We start from the raw sequence: 26,426 nt of genomic DNA, 5'->3' as shown, positions 1-26,426 counted from the left end.
ACTAGTAACCAGGGACTAGTAACAAGGACTAGTAACCAGGGACTAGTAACCAGGGATGGTAGAAACCAGAGACTAGTAACCAGGACTAGTAACCAGGGACTAGTAACAAGGGACTAGTAACCAGGGACTAGAAACCAGGACTAGTAACCAGGGACTAGTAACCAGGGCCTAGTAACCATGGACTAGTAACCAGGGACTAGTAACCAGGGACTAACCAAGGACTAGTATCCAGGGACTGTAGAACCGCCGGTGTATAACCAGCGTTTGTAGTCTGACATGTGTTATGTAACATGATACAGAAACAAAGTGCTGTAGTCTGACACGTATTACGGAACGTGATCTCTCTCCCGGGAGACGTTCTGCGGTTAAGTGTTACACCAACCCGCCTCGTTGTTGTGTGATCCATATAATAACACCACCACCAGTCCCGGTACGAACGCCGAGCGTTTGGATGAAAACAGAACCGCTACGTCAGAGTATGAGTGCTCTCAGTCCAGGCTCCCACACAGGAAGTCTCCCCACCCACTTCCTGTGCTGCTCCCCAGATCCAGAGGGGTAAACTGCACGGCAGCATCGACGTGGGGCTGTCCGTCATGTCGGTGAAGAAGAGGGCGCGGCGCATCGACCTGGACACCGAGGAGCACATCTACCACCTGAAGGTACGCTGTGTCCGATTGGACGAGGTCCGACCCGCGCCACCGTCACACGCTCACTCACGTAAACCCGTCAGAACCGGATTTAGGTATTGGCTCGTTCAGATTGAATCGAAATCAAACCTTGTTCGTGTAAACCATAGTTCGGTAAAGTGGTTGGGTTTGCTTCCCGGGGAATTACAGGGTTATGAGTAGGGATGGGCATAATTAATCGATGCTCGATAATCGATCGTTAAGAAATGCGTCGATCAATTTATATTGTTATCGATCAAAAGGACGTTGTGTTGCATACTGTGAGTCTTGAAGCATTTAATTGAATATCACTATGTGGGAGAAATACCACCCTGCCGACTGGTGGAAAGTGAATGGAAGAAGGTTCCTGTCAAAGTTAGCGCGACAATACCTCTGCATCCCCGCAACTTCGGTCCCGTCAGAGCGGGTGTTTTCTGCTGCTGGACTGACAGTTACAAGGCTGCGTTCGCGTCTGACCCGCGAGCATGTTAACATGCTTATATTCCCAAACAAAAATATGTAGGCTGGAGTTATGCTTTGGACGGTAGGGACAGTCACCACCGTATGTGAGTCGCTCTTTTTTTTCTTAATGTGTTGTCTCTCGCTCTGCTTTTCTTTCGGCTTGGTGCCTCTTGGAGTCGTTACATTTTGCCAAAACTGTGATATTTTAGCAACAAGTTCAGCCTTATATATGTTCAATAAGGTATTGCTTTTAGATAGACTAGTTCATGCAATTGTTTGTAAATGGGTGGCTCATCTTTTTGTTGCGAGCCTTTTCCGCGCGCCGGCTGCAGCCTATAGCCTATATGTCGGCCTTTTTTCCCCCGTTTTTTCAAAACAGTTATACCGTTTAATGCCCACTTTTAGCCTACTGCCTTTGTTTGATTATTGTTGTCCGATAAGTTGGCTACTTATTGTAATTGGAATAGGCTACAGATTTAGTCTTGTTGAATCGTTTCCAAACCTTTAAGAGCGCCTGTAGGCGGCTAGGCGCATTGTTCGGACTTTACGAGCGCCGCATAGGCCTATAACCTATGATGCCTGTATTTATTATTTTACAACTGTTAAACAGTTGTAGGTCTCCAAGTTAACTGTATTGTATTAATGTTGGCCCATACATTATTGTTGGAATAAAGATTTCATTGATAAAAACATGCTGCATTTTCTACCAACGGGAATTTCAATATAGCCTAGAAAAAAGTTAATGATTAATCGATAATTGATCGATAACTCTAGCGATGCTCGATCAAGGAAATTTCTTCAAATGCCCATCCCTAGTTATGAGTTACGTTAAGAGAACTTGACCGTCGTTTAATGAACTTTGTCATGCATACGCCTTGATCACGTCATGGTGAGGGTGTGAACGCAGCAGAAGAGGCGGAGATTCACGTCTCTTCCACCCGCGCAAAGCGCCGTATTAATCGAGTATCGAGTATTCGTTAGTGGCCACGTAAACGGGGGAGAAAAAATACCCACAATTTAGTGAGAAATATGGGCCTGTGCTTCATGCAACTTTTGGCAAATTTCTCCCCGCAAAAGAAGCCCAATGCCAGGGGAGGGTCAGAGCATGCAGAGGTGAATCCCGTTCAAATATATTCTTCGGCATGATGGTGTTTCTGGTGTTCCTTTTCACAGATCCCCATTGTCTACATTTCAACCACTTGTCCGTTTTAATTTTTTATTGTCCAGCTTTCAGAATTGGAACGTGCCCAGAAAAATACATAAAATAATTAATATATTAATTTTAATTTCTGAGTATCCCCTGCAGTCCTCCCGAGTACCCCTGGGGGTACCCCTCTCTGAGGACCCCTGGGCCAGGCTGAAGCAGGTGTAAACCCAGGACGGCTCTCCTCTGTCTGCAGGTCAAGTCCCAGGAGATCTTCGACGCCTGGGTGTCCAAGCTGCGCCACCACCGGCTGTACCGGCAGAACGAGATCGTGCGTTCCCCGCGCGACGCCACCATCCGGATGTTCCCCCCCCCCCCTCCGGCGCCGGCGCCCGCAGCGGCGGAGTCACCGCAGCCCCCGCCCCCCGCGGTGCACGAAGTCAAGGTCGGTCGCGCCGCACTGCATTGTGGGCCTTTCGCCTTTCACTAGAGCAGTGGTTCTCAAAGTTTTGACAACTGAGGGCCAATTTAGGAACCCAAAATTTGACTGAGGGCCGCCAAATGAAAAAAAAAATTGGCGGGAAACGCCGTCAGCATCCCAGTGGTCAAAAAAAACATTGCACCGTGTACCGCTGGGAGTGAGGTCAAGTGAGGTCTAAATCACGAAACTGAGGTTCATCCTTTCAAAGTAATGTACAGTCGGAAAAACTAACTACTAACAAATGTAAAAGGATTTAATTGAAAGCTAGAAAGAGTCGACTTTTCTCTTTATATTTATTTATATTTGTTTAAATTAATTATTATTTTTAATAATTATTTTTTATAACTTATATGATTATGTATGTCATTGCGGGCCGCCAGGAATGATTCTGCGGGCCGCACTTTGAGAACCAATGCTCTAGAGCAGGGCTCTTCAACAGGGGGTCCGCGACCCCTAGGGGGTCCGCGGAGGTACTGCAGGGGGGTCGCGAAAGTTTTTGTTGATTAGACATTTTTTTTATATTCCCACCGCAATTGTTTCCACAAATCGAAATGTCTTTAACTACACATTAACATGAATCCAACACATTAGCCGCGTTTACATGGACACTTTTGATCCGATGGAGAGCTTTTCTCTGCCTGCTCCTTCAATTAAGAAGAAGGATAGTTTAATATGAAACACAATTTTATACAATACATAAGTAGGGGGTCCCCGCTCCATCTCTCCGTCAGTTTGGGGGTCCTTGGCTGGGAAAACGTTGAAGACCCCTGCTGTAGAGCATCCGGAGGAGATGGGGGTTGAACTAAGATGATATTAGTGCAGCAGGGATAGAAGAGCTATTAGGGTTTTATAGCGTTGTTTTATTGGTGATTAGGTCCGATATGAAGAAATTATAACACAGATTAATCATTTTTGTTTTAAAATTACTGACACAAATTATTCATTCATGTGATAAAATCCATTTTCTGTTCCTTTATTCATTCATTCACATTATTATATCAATGACTTTAATATGATGTGGTCACTAGTCAGTTGTAAATTCAATGATAGACAGTTCTATAGACGGCAATAATTGGACAGATGTTGAATATTACGTTTTCTTTTCACATTTGCTCCTAAGCTCAGGCTAGAACATAAACAGTATCGATGGATTTGGTTTGGTTTACACCTATTGGCAGACCTTTGCATCCAGCCGGTTCAACAGAAAGCCTTGCTTCTGTCTTTTGACTTCAGAGAGGCACAACATAAGGGACGTATTAACACTATTGGTATCGTCATCATCTATCAATCAAGCACTCGATCAATTACATTAAGCCGGCGGCAGGCAGCTCATTAAGAAGACTGACGTCGTTTCGCGTGTCATTAGATATGCCGTCCATCCTGTGATGTCCGTTGGAAATGGTAATCGTATCTCGATCGCTATCGCCGGGAGATCAGGCTAAACACTTTGTCTAGACGGCTGCCTGCTCCAAACCTGGGATCAAATCCCAACATGTCTCGGGAGCGTGGGATGGAGTATGTGTGTGAGTGTTTGTGTGCGTGGATGTGGGTGTGTACGTGTGTGTGTGAGTGTGTGTATTTGTGTTAAGGTGTGTGTGTGTGTGTGTGTGTGTCAGTGTGTGTGTGTGTGTGTGCGTTTGTGTGTACGTGTGGGTGTGCATGCATACGTGTGTCTGTGTGTGTGTGTGTTTGAGCGTGTTTGTCTGTGTGTGTGTGTGTGTGTGTGTGTGTGTGTTTTGTGTGCGTGCATGTACGTGAGCTGTGTGTGTGTGTGTGTGTGTGTGTGTGTGTGTGTGTGTGTGTGTGTGTGTGTGTGTGTGTGTGTGTGTGTGTGTGTGTGTGTGTGTGTGTGTGTGTGTGTGTGTGTGTGTGTGTGTGTGTGTGTGTGAGCCGGGCTGGTAAGCCAGTCAGGCGTCCAGGCAGCTCCAGAGAGGGGAGTCTTAGCTGTGCTCTCACCCCATCTGAGGTGATCAGACGCCTGCCTTGATGCCTGGATCTCTCACCCCTCTGCCCTGAGGGCCAGGGGAGCCTCGTTATCACAGACGGAGAGAACATCATGCAGCAGGGCTCATCAGAATATGGCTGGGAGTTCATTCCCTCCCGCTTGAGCAGGGCAGACTGAGCGAGAAAGGGAAGGCAAATGGTGGAGTGTATATTAGAATAGTATTATAATATAGTCCCATTGTTTTTTTTTCATTTGCTAATTGCCAACAATATATAAAAACAGATGGACTTCGTCTATCTATTTTGCTCTCTCTATAATTTATCTATCTATCTATCTATCTATCTATCTATCTATCTATCTATCTATCTATCTATCTATCTATCTATCTATCTGTCTGTCTGTCTGTCTGTCTGTCTGTCTGTCTGTCTGTCTGTCTGTCTGTCTGTCTGTCTGTCTGTCTGTCTGTCTGTCTGTCTGTCTGTCTGTCTGTCTGTCTGTCTGTCTGTCTGTCTGTCTGTCTGTCTGTCTGTCTGTCTGTCTGTCTGTCTGTCTGTCTGTCTGACACTGTTAGTGTAGCACAATCCCAATTCTCCCAACCTAATTAAAAATTAACTGACTTCTGGGTGTGTCTGTTTCTCCTCCTCCTCCCTCTCCCCCCTCCCTCTCATACTCCTCTCTCCCCCTCCACCCCCTCTCTCCCTCTCCCCCCTCCCTCGCCTCCTCCTCTCCCCCCTACCTCTCCTCCCTCTCCCCCCTCCCTCTCCTCCTCCTCTCTCCCCCTCCACCCCCTCTCTCCCTCTCTCCCCCTCCCTTCCTCTCCTCCCCTTCTCCCTCTCCCCCCCCCCCTCTCCTCCTCCCCCCTCTCTTTCCTCCTCCTCCCTCCCCTCCTCCCCCCTCTCTTTCCTCCTCCTCCTCCCCCTCCCCCCTCCTCCCTCTCCTCCTCCTCCCCCCTCCCTCTCCTCCTCCTCCCCCCTCCCTCTCCTCCTCCTCCCTCTCTCCCCCTCCCTCTCCTCCCCCCTCCCTCTCCCCTCCTCCCCCCCCCCCCCCCCCCCCCTCCAGGCTAAGCCCAGTAACCTCCCGTGGCAGCCCGTGGCCCCCAGCAGCAGCAGCTGCAGCAGCAGCCTCCCCGCCTCCTACAGCAACGGGCAGAGCAAGGTGGCCGCCTGGCTCCAGGAGTCTGAGGAGATGGACAAGTGTGCGGAGGGTAAGTGCCCCCCCTCCCCCCACGGTGCTCCTCCCCCCCCCCCCCCCCCCCCTCCTCCTCCTCTACCGACCACTTCCTCGACCGTCAAGTGGCGCATCCATCAGACTCATTTAAACGGCCTAAGTGCCTTGCCCCTCCCCCCACCATCGCCATACACACACTCACGCTCTACCAGAGGAGATGGGAATAAAACATGAGACCAACACGCGCACAAGACATACTCCCATGGACACGTGTGTCCATGGGACGGTGTGAGTCTCATGTGTGTGTGGTGTGCTTTCTGGGTGAATGTGTGTGTGGGTCCATGCGATGATGGGTGTTATCTGTGCTTGCGTTTGTGTGCGTGTCTGTGTGTGTGTGTGCATATACGTCTCTTGTATCACATGTTTGTCTATGTGTGTGTATGTCTCGCATGTGTGTGTGTGTGTGTGTGTGTGTGTGCTTGTGTGTGTGTGTGTGTGTGTGTGTGTGTGTGTGTGTTCATGTCTCGTATGTGTGTGTGTGTCCATGTGAGGGTGGGTGTGTATCTCATTTGTGTGTGTATGTCTCGTGTGTTTATGTGTGTGTGTGTGTGTGTGTGTGTGTGTGTGTGTGTGTGTGTGTGTGTGTGTGTGTGTGTGTGTGTGTGTGTGTGTCTCTCGTGTGTTTGTGTGTGTTCTCCTGTGACCCTGTGTCGCTGTGTCTCCAGAGTTGGCACGCTGCCAGTCGAGCCTGATGGAGCTCAGTAAGTTACTGCAGAGTCTGGAGATTCTCCAGCGCACCCAGTCTGCCCCCAACTTCACAGACATGCAGGTACCGCACACACACACACACACCCACACACACACGTCTACACAGACGCACACGTATACACGCACACACACACACACCCACACACACACACACACGCACGTACACACAGACGCACACGTATACACGCACACACACACACACACACACACGCCCGTACACACCTAAACACATATGTACACACGTACGTACAGGCAAGCACACAGACGTACACACACACACACACACTGACACACACGCACGTACACCCACGTAAACACATACGTACACATACGTGTACACATACATACAGACACATGTGCAAGTGCACACGCACGCACAAAACAACACACAAGTACACGCACACAGCCACAAACACACACACATTCACTTGTTCACGCACAAACACACACTTATAAACTTACATGCACACACATACATTTACATACACACACACACACATATGTACACTCAAATGCAAACATACGTACACATACACAAACTCACGCATATTAAATGCACACTCGTGCAGGCACATTAACGCACCACAAGTGCCTCCGTACACTGACACATCTAAGTAAAGGAAGTATTGAGTCTCCTTTAAGGCCCCGTTTACACGAAGGGAAAACACAGATATTTTCACACGGTTTGGCCTCTCATTTACACGAAAACGCCGTTTTTGTCACAGAAAACGATCATTTCTAAAAACTCCGGCCAAAGTGGAGATTTCTGAAAACGCCGGTTACGTGTTGTCGTGTCAACGGGTAGAAACGGGGTTTTAGGTTCTGAAACGTCACATTATGCGCCAGGAAATGCTTAACGTCATATGAGCGCCCTATGTTTACAGTTTGTTTGTTACAGGAAGACGCTCGTGTTATTCGTTGTTGTTGATTCTGAGGATTCTGATTGGCTTGCATGGCTTTATCCTTCTCCCTACACTGCCGCCCATAGGTTTGGCATAGTTATAATGTCCCAACGGCGTATTTATCCGTTTCGATGTAAACGACAACTTTTTTGAAAACGGTGTTGTGTGCACAATGTTATTTTTGAAAACGGAGGGGGGGAAATATTCGTTTCTATAAATACCCTGCTACGTATAAACGTGGCCTAAGGCTCCTATGGAGATGTGTTATAGTGGAACCGTCAGGTTTTTAAGGAAGATTAATGTGTGCCGAACGCACTGCTGGAGGTATCGATGCCGGGTTCCTTCAGGTATAAACTAAAGACTGTTTAACATTTAATGGATTAAATCTGTTAAAACCAATCATCCATCACTGAAACCACTTCAGAATGCCACTTTCTCCTGCTTGATGTGTGGAAGAGTGCCGCCCCTGCCACGAGAGTCAGAAGAAGATCTCGACCGTTGCATCTCCTCACATCGAGCAGGCTTTGATCCCCGTTTGGTTGAATGCCGTTCCCTCTGAGGCGAGGTTCAGCTCACCGCCCCGAGGTCCTGTTTGCTCCCCGCTGTGACCTCGGCCTGGCCTTCACCCCCCCCCCCCCCCCCCCCCCCCCCCCCCCCCCCCCCCGGCTCTGTTTGCTTTGATTTGAATCTGTTGTGCTTTTGTTTTGCACCCCTTACTAACCGCATTTCTTTCTATATTTTGGTCCACGTTTTTGATTGGCTTAGACCAATTGCGTAGAGTTATCAAAGAAAGAGAAGCGGTTGAACCGAAGATGGAGAACAAAAAGTGTCGGGAAAGACTCTAAGTTCCAGCTCCAGGTACATGCTCTACTCTGTCGCCCCCTGGTCTCCATCGATGTGTCAAGTAGGACGGGGAATACATTTGATTCATATTAGACATATTGGGGACCGCGCGGTGGCCAGGGTAACTGACTGACTCTAGAGGCCCTAGCTCCTCCCTCTGATCTGAAGTCTCCGGAAGCTTCTGCTAACTGACTGACTGACTGTCTTATGTTTAGAAATATATTTAGACATTTTGTCTTATGTTTAGAAATATATTTAGACATTTTGATTTGAAGTATAAATTAACTTCAACTAGTAATAATATGAAGATGAATTAGCCACAGACATGACAACTGGAAATTTAATTATGCTAATGTGAACATGCCTTGGTCCATGTGAACATCCAAAGTATGCTTAGATACCATTTGCTGATGACTTGATGCATGTAACCAATAGACTTTCCACGTAAAAGTGAGTAAAATCTGAATTGACGGTGGACAAAATACTGTTTATATGAGCCTGTAGAAAGAGCAGTGAGATAATCAGTATTATTCCGACATCAGAGACATTATCCCACACCGCTTGCTGTTAGCGAGCGGGAACGTTCACACGTCGACGCTAATGAAACCGCTCAGACCCGGCGGTGCCGTTCACAGAGTGGCGTTCCCTCGGTGGCGTGCGTGGGCGTCGGAAGAGTTTCACTCTGCGCACTAATAACGGAATTAGCATAACTTTCCGAATCGTGCGTCAGACATAATTTATGCTCGAAACTTTTCCGGATCCACTTAAAGTTAAGTAAGCACTTTAGGCACACTTTGCACAGGAAACTCCCCGCGCCCCCCACCACAAAAAAAAGCTTGTTTTATTTTGTCAGCTAAGTTCTATTTTCCTCCCCATTCCTTTTCTGGCAGTACCCACCGAAATTGATTGCTGTGGCAGTGCATGAATAAGGATGAATTTGCTTTCTCTAATTTCCCTGGTCGTGCATCGCACTACAGAGCCTGAGTTTACTGCTGATTCAGTTTGGCTGCGGTGCCTTTTTTCAGAATCCACCCATCCATATGTGCACAACGTGTTCCCCTTATCAATTACATATTATCGTACGACACGCTGGATTCACCAAGACTCAGAGACGAATGCAAACCAACAGCACTGAACTTTGTTTCTAGTGGTTTTACATAACACTGGTGTTTCCAGTTTCCTGCCGTTGTGTGTTTGATGTATAATCTCTCTGCGGGGTCAGATGATCCCCTCGCCCCCTGATATAGCCACGCACTGCGGGGACGTGAACCCAGCCCCGCCCTCCCCCTGTCTCAACCTCCCCCCTACCTCCCCCCCCCCCCCCCAGGTACCCCTGTCCTCGGCCATCCCCCCGGTCCGCCTCCACTCGTCCAACCCCAACCTGTGCGCTGAGCTGGTGGACTTCCAGGTGCCGCCGCCGCGCCACGCCGACTGCGTGGAGGGGGCCGGCGACTACATCAAGCTGCAGGAGGACTTCTGCACCATCGCTCAGAAGGGTAGGCCGACGGGGCCCCCGGGCCCTGCTGCTAATGCTAATGCTAATGATGCTAAGGCAAATGCTAATGCTAATGATGCTAAGGCAAATGCTAATGCTAACGATGCTAAGGCAAATGCTAATGCTGCTGCTGTGGCGGCGGCGGATACTGCTGCTGCTAATGCTACTGCTAATGCCACTGCTAATGCTAATGCTGTGGCTGCGGCGGCTACTGCTGCTGCTAATGCTACTGCTAATGTTAATGCTGCTGCTAATGCTTATGCTGCTACCAATGCAGCTGCTGATGCTAATGCTAATGATAATGCTTATGATAATGATTATGCTGCGGCTGCTGCTGATGCTAATGCTGCTGCTAATGCTGCTAATGCTTAATCTGCGGCGATTACTGCTGCTACTGCTGCTGTAGGGTCTGCTACCGCGGCGGCCACGGCTGGTGCTCTAGGGGCCAGAGCCCAGTGGATGCTTAGTGTGGGCGGATTGATGATTATTAACATAATCGACCATGCTGGGGCCTGTGTGTGTGTGTGTGTGTGTGTGTGTGTGTGTGTGTGTGTGTGTGTGTGTGTGTGTGTGTGTGTGTGTGTGTGTGTGTGTGTGTGTGTGTGTGTGTGTGTGTGTGTGTGTGTGTGTGTATGGTTGTGTGTGTGTATGTGTGTTAATATGTCTGTTTTTGTGATGGTTGCTAGGTGTTAATGAGGGTGTGTGTATATTCTGTATACATGTGTGTGTTTGTGTGTGTATATATATATATATTTGTGTGTGCGCATGTGTGTGTGGGTGGTGTTGATGTGTGTGTGTATGGGATGTGTGGCGCATGTGGCTGTGTGTGTAAGCCGTTGTGCGTCTGTGTGCGCTCCACACTCGCAGCGTACGGCGGTAGTTAACGCGTTCTCTCTGCTCCCCCTCGTCCCCAGTCCATTGCCTGCTGCGGTCGGCCTTCAACACGGTGGGCATCGAGAAGGAGAAGATCAAGCAGATCCTGTCGGACCAGGAGCAGAGCAGCCAGGCCGCCCAGATCAACACCCTCAGGAAGTCCCTGTCCCAGGTGAACGCACACACAGCCTTCCACGCCACAGACCCAGAACTCAGTCAATGCTTCCGTGATGTCTAGCAAAAAAAAACTAAACACTGTCGGCCCAAAAGATATTGCCATTTCTGTGAATCAAGGTGTTATGTAAATGGTAAATAGACTGCTTTTGTATAGTGCTCTTTTAACCAGTGGCCACTCAAAGTGCTTTAACAATATTGCCTCACATTCACCCATTCATTCGCACATTCGCACACCGACGGCGGAGTCAGCCACGCAAGGCGACAGCCAGCTCGTCAGGAGCAGTCAGGGTGAGGTGCCTTGCTCAGGGAAACATCGATACTCAGCTAGGAGGAGCTGGGGATTGAACTAGAGCCCCATGCCGCCCTCGCGTGATGGAGACAGATTTCTCTCCTCAGATGTTTTTAAAGCCCCATCGAGATAAAAAGATCTGCCAAGATTACCGTTCCCTAGTCTCTCCAGGTGAAGTAAAGCCCTGAAGTTAGCGTTTGTTTTTAGATGAGCCGATGCCACGCCAGCTCCCATCTCTCTGCCCAAGCGGGCGTAAGCACCCTGCCTCGGTTGCTATGACAGCCGCTGATGTCATGGGTTCCCAGACGTTACCTCGTGAGCAGTTGCATGGCGTAGTTGCGTTAGCCGTTTCAAATTCTTGCGGTGGAGGTTAATTATCATGCTCTGTGAGTTAGCGCGAGGGGGAAGCACCCGCCACCACCCCTGACAATCGCTTGTGATGCTCTTGCCAGCAGTCGCCGGTCTCAAACGTTTTATCTTAACCGTGCTTTAAGCCCGCCACTCGCGTCTATTTTAAAACCAGTCACGGCTGACCACCCCGCCGTCACTGTCCCCTCCCGGAGAGATGGCCGTGCCCGTCAGCGCCCGGGCAGCCGAGTCGAGGAGCTCGGGTCGTACTAATTGGTGCGGGGGGGGGGGGAGGCGTGTCATCAGGGTCATTAGCTTCTTCCTTCTCAGAGCTTTCTCCGGAAGCCCCGCAACCTCATTGGTCGGTTTTGTCCCCGGAGCTGACAGCCTTCTGGCGAGCTGTGTCGTCCACGTTCTCTTGCGTTTTGTCGCTAATTGGTTTTGAGTCTTTTATGTATAATTCGTTAAAGGTGTGGTGGCCCAAGGGTCAGGGGATTTTAAACCTCATAATTAGCTGAGCGCACCGCTCATGTCATACGTTTGAACATACAGAACATCTTACTCTATTAACTTACTTTTATGTTACTCCCACACACAATTGAAAGATTAAAAAAATTCAGAAAAAGAAAATGCGATGGTTTGGCAATCTAACCGTCTGTTGTTCTCTGGCAGACCCTCAGTTCTTGTTAGTCGGGACTTCCATCGGGAGACGATCATGAGGTCACGTCCCGATAGCTTTGCTACCTCAGGAGGTCCAGCCCAGGTTTCCACTTGAGCCCGGAGCATTTTTACGTTTGCAATTCTTGTGTGGGCAGTGGTCCTTCAAGTCGCAATGTGTAACGTTTCAGCTTACTGGTAGTTTAAAAAGTCCTGGTCAAATCTGCAGTCGGTGCTGACGACGTTAGTACCTGTCACAGAGTTCCATCCAGAGGACGGAGCTGATATTGATTTTTATGAACTGTGAAAGTCTCCCACAGTGTTATCGGGAGGGGCTCAATCGCTACTTTAACGATCACCCGTCTTACGGCCGAACACGACCGACGTCTTGGGTCTTGGAGCAATCATGTCGCCGTTTCATCACTGCAGGCGCTGTCACAGAACGCAGAGCTACGCACGCGCCTCAGCCGCATCCACTCCGAGTCGGTCCTGAGCGAACAGGTGGTCAGCGTAAACATCATCTCCACGCCAGACGAGGTACGACACGGCAGCGTAGAGACTAGCATGTAGCTCCTCTGACATCCTTTAGGTGGTTTACGGTAGAGACTAGCATGAAGCTCCTCTGACATCCTTTAGGTGGTTTACGGTAGAGACTAGCATGAAGCTCCTCTGACATCCTTTAGGTGGTTCACGGTAGAGACTAGCATGAAGCCCCTCTGACATCCTTTAGGTGGTTCACGGTAGAGACTAGCATGAAGCTCCTCTAGCGGCATTTAGGTTCATGGTAGAGATTAGCTGTAGAGACTAGCATGTAGCTCCTCTAACGGCCTGTAGGTCGTTTACGTTGGAGACTAGCTTGTAGCTCCTCTAACGGCCTCTAAGTCAACGGTAAGAAATTGTGTTTATTCAAAAGCAAAACTTTTTATTTTCAGTAATCATGTCCGTGGCTAGTTCATCTTCTTATAATCACTATTCATACACTTTCATGGTTGATTCACAATAATATTGGATAAAAACCGGTGACCCTCTGAGAACCCTCAAAAACGATCGTGTGTAAATCATTGGTGACGTCACAGACGCTGCGTCCATCTTTCTGCTCGGTCTCGGGAAAACGACTCCGCGGTCAGAGCGAAGACTCCCAGGTCAGAACGACCAACCAGAGGAAACCCGCTGGCTCATTACCACCCAGTTCCCGCTCCGCTCGGCCATCTGGCAGCCCGCTCTTTACTGTATTCGTCGATAGCGTTATTGATTCCCGACCTTTTAACAGAGAAACTGTGTGTTTCCCGAACACATTGGCTGATGACCTTAACAGTTCACTTGCCAAGGCCCCGACAGAAAAAGAAAGAACAAAGAATAACAATGGCGAACTGACTAATCAGTAAATATGGCTGGCTGCCCACCAGAGAGAACCACCCGGGGCAAAGTCACCCTGATTCGCTCACATTGCAGTCCCCTGTTTTACCCCCCGTCCTTCTTGTGCAGCTCAAGAGTCTAAGTAAAACTGTTTGTGTCTGTCTGTGTTTGTGTGTGTCTGTGTGTGTGTGCGTTTGTGTGTGTGTGTCTGTGTGTCGTGTGTCTGTGTGTGTCGGTGTCTGTTTGTGTGTGTCTGTGTGTGTGTCTGTGTGTGTGACTGAGTGTCTGTGTGTCTGTTTGTGTGTGTGTGTCTGTGTGTCTGTGTGTGTCTGTGTGTGTGTCTGCGTGTCTGTGTGTCTGTGTGTATGTGTGTGTCTGTGTGTGTGTGTTCGCAGGGTGAGCAGATGGGGATCCCTCTGACCCAACAGGCCTCGAATGAGAGCCGTCTCTCCATGTCCGAGTCGGTGTCCGAGTTCTTCGACGCCCAGGAAGTGCTCCTGTCCGCCAGCTCGTCAGAAAACGAGGTAAAGACGCTCCATCCATCGAGGTCAAAGGTCATGCGGCTTAGGACTTAACCACAATATAAACCCAACCCAAACCCAAACCGTATCCTGCTACGGTTTGGGTTAGGGTTGGGTTAGGGTTAGGGTTAGGTTAGTGTTAAGGTTAGGGTTGGGTTAGGGTTAGGGTTAGGGTTGGGTTAGGGTGAGGGTTAGGGTTAGGGTCCTGGCCTTCACCCCGACGTCCACATCCTGCTTGCAGGCATGCATCTGCGATTATTACCTGAACACCCATGTCTTGTCTTGTCTTGTCTTCTATGTCTGTGTGAATGTTTATTTGTGACTGGAGCCATGTCAAAGAAAAATTGTGCAACAGACAATAAAGTGTAATCTTATCTTATCTTATTAACCCTCAATCTGCCGTCATGCACGGCGTGCTTCTGTATCCATTGAGACTCACTTTGGATAAAAGATCTGCTAGACGTGAGCACTTTGGATAAACTGAAGACACTCAACGCCTAAACAGTAGTGGCACTAGGACCAGGGGGTGGAGGAAACGTACAGGAAGGAGTGTGTGCGGGGGGGGGCAAATAGGGGGTGGTGGGGGGGGGGTGGGGGGCCAGCTGCTGGGGAGGCAGATAACGCCCCGCGGAGGACAGTTCAGCGCGAGTCCCGCCGTTAGTCAGCGTTTGCCCCGAGCCGCGTGAGCGCCAGAGATAACGCGCAGCGGAAGCCCTGACAAAGCCGGGGCGGTGGGGGGGGCCCGCGTCGGCCCCCCCGCCTCCACAGGGCCTAATCCCCCTCCCCGGCTCACACACACACCGGGGCTCGGAAGGGCCCCTACACTTGCGGCCGAGGCCCTCTGTTAGCTCAAGGTTCCCGGCGATAAGCCGTTTTGCGGTTCAGCACATGACTCACCAGAACCATTCCCCCCCCCCCCCCTCCCGAGGGACGGACATGTTGCTTTTATGGTCCATTTCAACTTCTGTGAAGGATATCGGCCTGCGGTGATAACAGCCCGATAGCCTAGCCACCTAGCCCCAGCGGCTCTGCAAGGCGCTCGGCTTGCAGCTCCGCGGAGTGATTAGTCACCATTCGTCTGCTTTCATTGCGTCCGCCTGACGCTTAGCTTAGCATCGCCCTCTCTGCGGGGGCTGATCACGCAGCTGAGGCACGGCTCCTGGTTTCTCCTCGGCAGCGTCAGCGGCCCCGTTGCCGCGCTGAGGAAACGGCGCTGAAATGCTGCAGTGTCTGGTCCTGTGATCGCTGCAGTGGGACACGCAGCCAGCGCCTGCTGCAGTTTGCTAGCCACCGGCTAAAAGCATTGTGTGTGTGTGTGTGTGTGTGTGTGTGTGTAGTGTGTGTCCGTACGTACGTACGTACGTACGTACGTACGTGTGTGTGTGTGTGTGTGTGTCCCTTTATGTGTATGTGTTCCGATGACTGTACGAGTGTGTGTGTGTATGTGTTTGTTGGTGTGTCGGTGCTTTGGTGAGTGTATGAATATATGTGTGTCTCTGCGTCTGTATGTGTGTGTGCATGTGCGTGAGTGTGCACGTGTGCGCCTGTGTATGTGTGTGTGTTTATGTGTCCATTTGTGTGTGTGCCTGTATATGTGTATTGTGCGCCTGTGTGTGTGTGTGCCAGTGTGTGTTTCCATTTGTGTGTGGGTGTGCGCCTGTTTGCGTGTGTGTGTTTGTGTGTACGCTGTGTTTGTGCTTGTGTGTGTGGGTGGCGCCTGTGTATGTGTGTGTACTTCTATGCGTACGTGTGTGTGCGTGCCTTTTGTGCGTGCGTGTGCCTTACCCTCTCCTCTCCCCACGCAGGCCTCAGACGATGAGTCATACGTCAGTGACGTGAGCGATAACATTTCGGAGGACAACGCCAGTGTGACCGATAATGTCTCCAGACAGAGTGAGTCTCCGACGCAGAGCCCACGCCGCCCCAGACGCTGTTGATTACCCCACAACAGGCTCCCTACGGGCCCCCCACAGTACCCCACGGCCCAGCGCCTCGCCGCTACTGGGAGGGGATGGGAGTACTGGGATGGGAGGGAGGAAGGGGATGGGAGGAAGAGGATGGGGGGAAGGGGGGAGGAAGGGGGGAGGAAGGGGATGTTTGGGGTTCGAATCCTATCAACCAATCAGATAAAGCTTGCAGGTTGAAGCCTGCTTAGTGTTAGACTTGAAAGAAAGAACGCACACGCACACACACACATATGCTTAAAGACACACACACACACATACATATGCACAGACACACACACACACACACACGCTTCGAGACACAAAGACACACACAAACACATACACACATGCTTAAAGACAGAGACGCACACACACACACTTAAGAGACTCAAAGAAACACACAGACATATACACACATGCTTAAAGACACAGACACACACACCCACACACACATACATACACACACACACACTTGAGACACAAAGAAACCGACACACACGCTTCGAGGCACAAACAAACACACAAAGTCGTTGAATGTGTGTGTGTGTTTGTGCGCGTCCGGTTCATTTATCAGTGAGACGGTTGACTTTGCGGGGTTGCTCGGTGCCAAGAGCATTAGTCAGGCTTCTGAGGGCTATCAATGTGGAGTGGGGATCCCCCCCCCCGCTCCCCCCAGACTCTCTCACCTCACGACTCCCCCCCCCCCCCCCTCCTGTCCTGACTGTGTCTGCTCGGGACACATCCACTCTGTCTTTTCACATCTCAGTCAAGGTCAGCGTGAGGTCGACGTGGCACCCTCTCGTCGCGGTGCAATGGTGGTTTGATTGTTGTAGCGTTCAGGATAAGACATTAAAGGGGCTCTCAGAGCTACAAATTCAACCTAACTATCCGTCCGCTCTTAGGAAGGGAAATGCTGATTTTCTGTTTCAAGTGTACTGCGCCTGTCTTTGTATGAGACTATTTCGTTTTTAGACTGCTCCCACTCCTGGCTATTTGTACCCAATCAGGGTCTTCTGCCATCCTACCTGTGATTCTCAGGTGCGGGGTCACCCGCGGGAGAAGCCGTTTTTGGGTTGTTCGATCCTGTTTTAAATGGCGCTCTCTCTCCCGCTGTCTTCTGCTCTCTCTCTCTTTACAACGCTGAGAACGTACCTACAGCGGCCTTAAGGAGGTTGCAAAAAAGAGAGCTATCCATGCAAGTATATCAGAATACAAAAGGTACATTGAAGGCTATCGATGAGCGTCTTACATTCTATTGTTTCAACCACGATGTAGCGATCAAGCTAGCCGCCTGTAAAGGAGAAGAAACGTCCGTTTAAAGTTTTAAAGCCATCTTCTGGAAGACTTTATTAAGGGAGGCTCCCCGAGGAAGCCGCTGGGTTTCTTCCCGGACAGAGAGGATGTTTATTATCATATTAATACCGGGACACGAGGTTAGATATCATCCGGGGTTCCCAGGGAGATGAGGATATTGTGGAAAGGTTGTTTGATTTACCCTGCGATAGCGATGTTCGGATATTATTAAACCACAGGCTGAGATGGAACGGAGGAGCGAGCGCTTGGCCGCCGCTTGCTCGTCGTGTTCCACGGTCGGGGGAATCGCACCGACAGAATAGTTAACGCTTAGACCAAGATATTGCCAAGTTAGGAGTATTTACATACTGGATCCTACAAAAGGACAGAATTGTTAGCCTAACCCTCTCCCTTCGTTTTAACAGGCCCTCAAAACCCACCTTTTTAACTTGGCTTTCACCCAATAACCCCCTGACCGTTTCTCCCCTTCCTTCTTTTTTCCTACTTATATACGTCCTACTTCAATCATTTTATTTTGAATGTTCACTCTGTAAAGCGTGAGTGTATAAATCGAATGCATTAATATGAGTATTCCTCCTCCCAACCCCCCCACGCCGCCCCACTCCAGTGGCCAACGGCGACTTCGTGGCCAGCGCTTTCCGCAACGGACGGCGTATCTGCCTGCCGGCGCCGTCCCCGGACACCAGCAACATCAACCTGTGGAACATCCTGCGCAACAACATCGGCAAGGACCTGTCCAAGGTGTCCATGCCGGTGGAGCTCAACGAGCCGCTCAACACGCTGCAGCACATGTGTGAGGAGCTCGAGTACAGCGAGCTGCTGGACAAGGCCGCCGAGACGGAGGACCCCTTCGAACGCATGGTGAGCCTTAAAGGGCCAGGTACACCTTTAAATATGACGACCCCTTCGAACGCATGGTGAGCCTTAAAGGGCCAGGTACACCTTTAAATATGACGACCCCTTTGAACGCATGGTGAGCCTTAAAGGGCCAGGTACACCTTTAAATATGTCTCATGAGAGGAAGACCCCTTCTTACGCATGGTGAGGGCTTAAACAGCCTTTAAGAGCCAAGGGACCGAAAACCTTTAAATGTGGTGATATGCCTTATAGGGTCGGCAACATGGCAGACGATGGCATTTTGTGGCAGTCGATGGAATAAGACCTTAATTTCAAGGAAACTGGAGTAAAATCGTATGTTTCCACCAAAAAGTTTTTATACGTTTCCCTCTGCTTTGAAGAAGCTGGAGCTGTTCTGTTCAGAGCAGCAGTGACCCTCTCCCCATCCCAGCCGGCAGGGAGTCAGGTCAGGTCTGTCCCTCCCTCCTGTTGGTTTGACACAAAGCCCGGCCCGGGTCTCGACTCCTTCCGAGGCGGAACTGGAACTGGGATATTGGATAGACGGGGGAGGGGGGGGGGGGGGGGGGGAGAGGGGGAGGGGGGGGTTCAGGTGACAGAGGCTCCAGAATGGGACCGGGCCGACCCGTGTTCGACATCGTGACTCCCTGCGGACGTGAAACCCGAACACGTGTCGTCTGCGGTGGCGCCGGGTCGTTGGCCCGCAGCGGCCCGTCTCATGGTGGAGTCACAGCCGTGACCCCCACGTAGCTCCCATGATGCATCTGCCCACCAAGGGTCACTCTGCCCTGTTTATGGCCGACTGTTCACACCGTTTGGCTCATCTGCGCTAAGACCTTTGTTATAAGCTGGGTAATCCGGGCTCACTTTGGTTGACTCATATATTTATTTCTCTTTCCCTCCCTTTCTCTTTCCCTGTCTTCCTCTCCTCCTCTCTCTCTCTTTTTTTCTTTATTTTCTGTCTGTGTCTCTCTCTCCCTCTGTCTCTGGCTTTCACTTTCTTTCTGTCTCTCTTTTTCTCTCTCTCTCTCTGTCTCTCCGTCTCTCTGTCTCTCTCTCTCTCTCTCTCTCTCTCTCTCTCTCTCTCTCTCTCTCTCTCTCTCTCTCTCTCTCTCTCTCTCTCTCTCTCTCTCTCTCTCTCTCTCTCTCTCTCTCTCTCTCTCTCTGTGTCTCTCTCCCAGGTCATCGTCGCAGCCTTCGCCATCTCAGGCTACTCTTCCACCTACTACCGCGCAGGAAGCAAGCCATTTAACCCTCTACTCGGAGAGTCCTACGAATGTATTCGGGAGGACAAGGGCTTCTGTTTTTTCTCTGAACAAGTATGTGTGTTAACAGATCGCCTTACCGTCTTAATTAGGGAGACCGGTAGGTTTAATTAGATTCCCAGTGAGCCGTTACCTGGCATTGCTCTGAGAGATGCATGCTAGGCTAATTGTGGGGCAGATTAGCAGGTGAAGAGAGTAACCTGCTTCCTATCTGATGGAGATGAGAGCTCACCGTGTGCTCTCTATATCCCCACGATAGGACAACGAGTCCAGCTTAGATGTTCTGGTCTCTGTGACAACAAGGCTTTATATTGTGTCCATGTGTACTCTATAACCGCCCAGAGTCTTAGGTCAGTCTTAATGATATTTAGACAATGGGTAATTCTAAGATCTGTGAAACCACAACAACGTCCACCTTGTCATTAGCATACTTGCTAATACAATCTTGAATTGCTATGTTTAACATCCATTTGTCAAATTCAAAATAACTAACCCTGTGTCTATTCTTCCTAATTTGCCACTAACTCATCTCACACACTCCATTATTCACAGTTAGGATCAGCTGCGCCGACTTGATAACCATAAAGGACACGTTCCTAGTAGAGAAGTTTTTCCTTCCCGATACCCATTCCTGAATTTGTGTATCGGCCAATACCGAGTATATACGATGCTAATAGCATTGTTCTTTTGAAGGGTTCTCTTACGATGACAGGAATGTATAATCTGTAGGTCGGAGATGACACGTTTCCCATTCCGACTTTCCACCTCTGACCGTTAACGAACACAGCATAACAACGCACGTGGTTGTGATGTTCTTTGCCTGTGTAGCCTACTAAGCTAGTCACGTAATGGTATCGGATCGGCACATATACTTGCGTCCCTGGCGATACCCGATACCGCAGTTTAAGCAGATTCTGAGGAATTTCCGATAATGGTATCGGTATCGGAACAACTCTATCGTAACATGAACATGTCCTCATCGTGCCGAGAGCGAGCGTCTGTGTTCCCCATCGGTGGGGGGTGCTCCCGAGGGCTCTGTCCTCGGTCCGTACCGCAGTAGTCTTTGCCCTCACGCGGGTCATGGGAGCAGGGGATCAGGGTTTTCTCCTGGTGTACCCGTGTCCGGAAGCCCTAAGAGAGCTCAACTGCAGCATGAATTATGCGTTAGGGGCTAACCGGCCGCGACCGGGTTACCGGGGAACAGCGTGTGCGGTAACAGCAGATGTCAGACGCTGGTTATGTGATCTCGTCTTTCTCTCAGGTCAGCCATCATCCCCCCATCTCGGCTTGCCACTGCGAATCCAAGAACTTCACCTTCTGGCAAGGTACCGTCATTAGCCAACCCGTACTCTAACGAGGATTTGGGGGAAAACTGTTTACGTTGATAGGATTCGATGGTTTATTAAATATTCAGCTTGTCGTTGAGATCTGGGAAAGCGAATATTAATAATGTTCGTCTCATTAATGAGGCAGCTGTTGGGGCTGTGATGGGATAATGATTTGTTTGCAGCCGAGAATGTTGGGATCATGTGTAACAGCTATGCTGATTAATCCAATTAGCCTTTGTGGTTTTAATTGATTGCCTTTCTGTGCTCGTCAGACGTGAGATGGAAAAACAAATTCTGGGGGAAGTCGATGGAGATTCTCCCGATCGGGACGGTGAACGTCATGCTGCCAAGGTGACAGGTTTACGTTTCACAATGAGTCCAGCTTAGATATTGCCTACAATGGTATTGTGCTATTGTGTCCATGTGTCTTTTGTATATGCCTGCTGTCTTCGGTGACTCTTCTCATTGTGTTGGACGCGCATGATTTTAAGATCGGAAGGTCTACCTTGTCATTAGTGGACTTGAATTGTAACTTGAATTGCTATGTTGCCTTTCCTCAAATCAAAATAACTCGTATTAATTGCTGTAGTCTATAACTGTAATACTGTGATGTATGAAGACATCACTGTTGGCACAAACCAGCATCGCTGCGAGGACCTCTACAGTAGCTAGCTATCCTCAGCAGCTCCGCCTGTGGTGGGGTTAGCATGAAGGCTAACCGACAGCTGGTCCACCCTCCAGGTTCGGGGACCACTATGAGTGGAACAAGGTCACCACCTGCGTACACAACATCCTGAGCGGCAGACGCTGGATCGAGCACTACGGCGAGATCACCATCAGGAACACCAAGAGCAGCGCTTGCCTGTGCAAACTCACCTTCGTCAAGGTACGCGTCAACAACCAGCCCCGGTAACCAAAGCAGAATGTGTGTTTTAGATACCAGTTGATGAAGGGAATATAATCTCCTCCCGAAACAAAGGCATTGGTACCCTCAAAGCCAGGTGACACGAACACATGGCCCTGACGACTGAGGACCCTTTAGCTCATGCTACGCGTCTCTTCTAGGGAAACTACTGGAGCTCCAACGTGAACGAGGTGCAGGGCTTTGTGATGGACCAGGAAGGGAAAGTCGTCCATCGGCTGTTTGGCAAGTGGCACGAGGGCCTCTACTGTGGCGTTCCACCCTCTGCCAAATGCGTCTGGAGGCCAGGTGAGCGCCTGCTCTTACCTCCCATAAGTTTTAGCATTGATCGGATCTTTGTTAATAAAGCCGCATTAATATATGACTGACCACTAGAGGGCACACGTACACTCCAAGGTAACATGGTGAACTTAAAACATGTACAGTATTTCTCGCTGATGACCGGGTAGGTCAATAACAATTATAAAGTAAATTAAAACCCAACACAATAGGATAGCGTTCATGTTGGTATGAATGATTCACCAGACCTTTCTCTTGCTCCTTCGCCAGGTTCCATGCCCACAGACTACGAGCTGTACTATGGCTTCACCAGGTTCGCTATTGAGCTCAATGAGCTCTGTCCAGAGTTAAAAGATGCCCTGCCGCCCACAGACGCCAGATTCCGACCCGATCAAAGGTACGCCTCCAACTGCTCACCCTGGGAGTAGAAATTACACGACATCCAAAAAGCTAACGTTAAGCCACAGGATTAGTTCTTTGTGTTGCTGCCCTCCTACTAAGAGAGTAATTTGATTTGTCAAAATACTAATTACCCCTTTAGTATGTGAATATTAGTGTGTTGTTACAGTAGGTGTTATCCATAGTATGTGTAGCCCATGGTGGGCAGGCTTGTTCGAGTTCTAGCCAAGTGCTTTGACCGTCACCCTCCCCCCCCCGCGCCGTCTACGCCCCGGGACTCGAACCCGCGACATCTGTCCTTCCGCCAGCGTAGGAGGGATAGAAAAACACGATGCATGTAGATCAACACTCCCAATCGACGATAGGAAAAGGCGACAATGGGTCCTGGTGGCGTTTGTGTGGCGGATGGCTGGTTAAAGCAGCCTGACCCAACCCCACAGTCCTTTCAGTCTTATGTGGCCCCCCCGTAGCCCGTTCCCCCACCGCCGCGGTCGCGATGTGATGTATTGTGTTGTGGTTCGCCGGGGAAGGCACCTGGAGGAGGGGAACCTGGAGATGGCGTCGTCGGAGAAGCAGCGCATCGAAGACCTGCAGCGTGTCCGCAGGAAGTGGAACGAGGACAACAACATCAGACCCCAGCCTCGCTTCTTCAGGTGGGAGCGCACACGCACACGCACACGCATTGCATTGCAGACACACAAAACTACACACTTACTCACACACACAAATCTGCACACATACACACACAAACACACACATGCTGACCGGCGCTTTCAGAATATCACTTTCTAGTTGACTGCGTCTGCAGTGCCTCTAGTCTAACACTCTGCTGTCTGTGTCTCTAGTCTAACACAATGCTGTCTGTGTCTCTAGTCTAACACTCTGCTCTCTGTCTCTAGTCTAACACTCTCCTGTCTGTGTCTCTGGTCTAACACTCTGCTGTCTGTGTCTCTAGTCTAACACTCTGCTGTCTGTGTCTCTAGTCTAACACTCTGCTGTCTGTGTCTCTAGTCTAACACTCTGCTGTCTGTGTCTCTAGTCTAACACTCTGCTGTCTGTGTCTCTAGTCTAACACAATGCTGTCTGTGTCTCTAGTCTAACACTCTGCTCTCTGTCTCTAGTCTAACACTCTCCTGTCTGTGTCTCTGGTCTAACACTCTGCTGTCTGTGTCTCTAGTCTAACACTCTGCTGTCTGTGTCTCTAGTCTAACACTCTGCTGTCTGTGTCTCTAGTCTAACACTCTGCTGTCTGTGTCTCTAGTCTAACACTCTGCTGTCTGTGTCTCTAGTCTAACACTCTGCTCTCTGTCTCTAGTCTAACACTCTGCTGTCTGTGTCTCTAGTCTAACACTCTGCTGTCTGTGTCTCTAGTCTAACACTCTGCTGTCTGTGTCTCTAGTCTAACACTCTGCTGTCTGTGTCTCTAGTCTAACACTCAGCTGTCTGTGTCTCTGGTCTAACACTCTGCTGTCTGTGTCTCTGGTCTAACACTCTGCTGTCTGTGTTTCTAGTCTAACACTCTGCTGTCTGTGTCTCTAGTCTAACACTGTCTGTGTCTCTAGTCTAACACTCTGCTGTCTGTGTCTCTAGTCTAACACTCTGCTGTCTGTGTCTCTAGTCTAACACTCTGTTTGTCTCTTGGTGTCTGTGTCTCTAGTCTAACACTCTGCTGGTCTGTCTCTTCCTAGGAAAGTGGTGGACGCCAACCAGAGAGAGAGGTGGGTTTCTAACAACACCTACTGGGACTTGCGCAAGAACCCTGGCTTCATCAACATGGAGTATACGTTAGCCCTGTGGTAGCACAGGGCGCCGTGGAGTCGAGGAAGCGGTTGGCCCCGGCGTGCGTCGCGCCGCAGGAGAGGATCAGCGAGGCCTGCTGTCTATGCACAATCCGTCACAGTGATCACCGCTTTGCGAGACAGAACTCAGACGTGCATGGAAGGACGGGACCGCGAGCCCCCAGCCCGGACCTCGCCCCGTTGCCCCGGCGACCGCCTCCCTCTCCCGGAACCCGGAGTGGGAGGCGGGGGCGGGTTCAGTGGCGAGGTCATCCTGGTCGTCCATCCATGGAAGCGTCCGCTGCCAGGACCCCCCCCCCCCCTCACCCCCCACCCCTCCTCATTGTGTGTGTAAGATGCTGGGGTTTCCATGGCGACGGAGCGTCGGTGTAGACCGTGTCCGGAGCAGTTTTAACTTTTGAGTCTTTGCCTTAACAAGTCACCCGTCACACACACACACACACACACACACACACACACACACACACACACACACACACACACACACCTGCACAAACACACACACAGACACACACACACCTGCACAAACACACACACAGACACACACACACTTGTGCGCACAGCTCAACTCATACACACACACACACACATACACACACACACAGTTTTAAAGTGAAAAGCTTTTTTCCTTTCTCAGAAGCGTTTTCGTTTAGATGATGATTTGACCTTTGATTACCTAATGTATGTATCATGCATGTTTAGAGTGCAGCTTTCGTTGGCACTTACCGCCATACTATACATATTATACCATATCAAAGTAATTTGTTGTAGAAAAAGAGGTATTTTTGTAATATATACTGGACTCATAGATTTACTAAAAAAGGGTATAGTGGTAATAATTTGTTCATTTAAGCATTGGTTTGTTAATTTAATTTTTTTCATTTCATTATTGTTGATCTGTACCATAGCAGTACGCTCTCTTGGGCAGAGATCAGCTTGAGGCGTGTCGGGAATTGACATATTTAATGTCATTTTAGAAGGCACCCATAACAAATGGTAATTCTGAGAAAGGCTTTGACTGTCCTTGTAGAAGACTTTTCCGGCATACGTTGTGTCTTCATTATAGAAGTGTTGTGTCAATAGGAAAAAAGATGATATAATATCCAGACATATGACTCCTCATCACACCGGGGGTTTAAACCTAGCTTATCCTCACAGTTATATGTTTCAACACACAAACAAAGCCCCCTTTCCAAAGCATGTGTAGATAGATCATCTATATCAGACACATAAACACACGCACACGCACACACACGCACACACACGCACACACACTTACAGTTGTCCAGTCCCATTTCCTCCTGTACGTTATTATATACAGAGAAAAAACAAATCAACATTAACGAAGCATTCTGTGACACATAGATATGCACAATGGAAAACAAAGTATAGCTAGAGTTGGAAGACGTGATGCGCGCGGGTTCCCCAGCCAACGCACTCTGCTGGTCATCATCACTGTTGATGACATCAACGGCTACTATAGCTTTTCCCGCCACTTCAAAAAGGGATATAGAGTAGATATCTGCCCCCTAATCTTAGTTATTGAACGACAACCGTGTGTCATTCAAACGTATTCAGTTTCCCAAATATTGTAGACACTGAAGCCAAAGACCTTGAGGAGATATATATAGGTCTATATGTGTGTATGTGTGCATATATATATATATATATATATATATATATATATATATATATATATATATATATATATATATATATATATATAAACGCAAACCTACAGAGAATGTACTGCTATGACCATGGGCCTCAAAGCACTAACTTATTTTTTTCTTATTATAGGTTTCTAGATCAATTGCAAAGCATATCAGAGTTCATATTTTGCGTCAGTGTAGTCGTATATGTTTTCATCACGCACTTCAGATTGATCCCCAGGCCAAGACTGGATACACTAATGTACAGTGCATTGTGCATTTGGGTGAAAACATGAGAACAATTGTGATTTCCTTTAAACCAACGGGGCAAAATCTACAAAAAGGGTCATACAGACATACGGTATATACTGCGATCGAAACCTGTAAAATAAATATCTAGAATTTGAAAACTATATAACGCATAAAATCAACCCTGCGCACAGTTCACACTTGATCTGTGTCGACGCCAAAACCAAAAGTTACACAGCTTATGCAGCGTCCATGTTCTGCGGGTACACTTGCTGTTCACGGTATCTCTAGTCTCTCCTGGTCACCTGCTTAATGCTCCTACGAC

General features: G+C 49.3%; 1 protein-coding gene across 4 annotated transcripts in view; it reads left to right on the top strand.

Moving 5' to 3' along the window:
- The window catches only part of osbpl6 (oxysterol binding protein-like 6), a 44,560-nt gene extending 20,076 nt beyond the window's left edge, over window positions 1–24,484 (top strand). The window contains exons 5-23 of one of the 4 annotated variants that reach the window (XM_056579257.1): window positions 546–659; window positions 2,528–2,716; window positions 5,757–5,901; window positions 6,590–6,693; window positions 8,300–8,392; window positions 9,705–9,873; window positions 10,787–10,917; window positions 12,658–12,753; window positions 13,968–14,096; window positions 15,899–15,986; window positions 17,961–18,214; window positions 19,390–19,527; window positions 20,735–20,798; window positions 21,074–21,152; window positions 21,543–21,687; window positions 21,867–22,011; window positions 22,273–22,399; window positions 22,932–23,054; window positions 24,090–24,484. In XM_056579257.1, coding sequence (XP_056435232.1) covers window positions 546–659; window positions 2,528–2,716; window positions 5,757–5,901; window positions 6,590–6,693; window positions 8,300–8,392; window positions 9,705–9,873; window positions 10,787–10,917; window positions 12,658–12,753; window positions 13,968–14,096; window positions 15,899–15,986; window positions 17,961–18,214; window positions 19,390–19,527; window positions 20,735–20,798; window positions 21,074–21,152; window positions 21,543–21,687; window positions 21,867–22,011; window positions 22,273–22,399; window positions 22,932–23,054; window positions 24,090–24,201 — 2,445 coding nt within the window. In that variant the 3' untranslated portion in view covers window positions 24,202–24,484. Of the gene's footprint in view, window positions 1–545; window positions 660–2,527; window positions 2,717–5,756; window positions 5,902–6,589; window positions 6,694–8,299; window positions 8,393–9,704; window positions 9,874–10,786; window positions 10,918–12,645; window positions 12,754–13,967; window positions 14,097–15,898; window positions 15,987–17,960; window positions 18,215–19,389; window positions 19,528–20,734; window positions 20,799–21,073; window positions 21,153–21,542; window positions 21,688–21,866; window positions 22,012–22,272; window positions 22,400–22,931; window positions 23,055–24,089 lie in introns of all 4 variants that reach the window. The other 3 variants (XM_056579256.1, XM_056579258.1, XM_056579260.1) reach the window with 3 other exon arrangements.
- The last annotated feature ends 1,942 nt before the right edge of the window (window positions 24,485–26,426 follow it).

Source organism: Gadus chalcogrammus, chromosome 20 (genome assembly GCF_026213295.1).
Source record: "Gadus chalcogrammus isolate NIFS_2021 chromosome 20, NIFS_Gcha_1.0, whole genome shotgun sequence".
Taxonomy (NCBI): Eukaryota; Metazoa; Chordata; class Actinopteri; order Gadiformes; family Gadidae; genus Gadus; species Gadus chalcogrammus.
The sequence above is the reverse complement of the archived record's forward strand: the minus strand, read 5'-3'. Positions and strand labels throughout refer to the sequence as shown.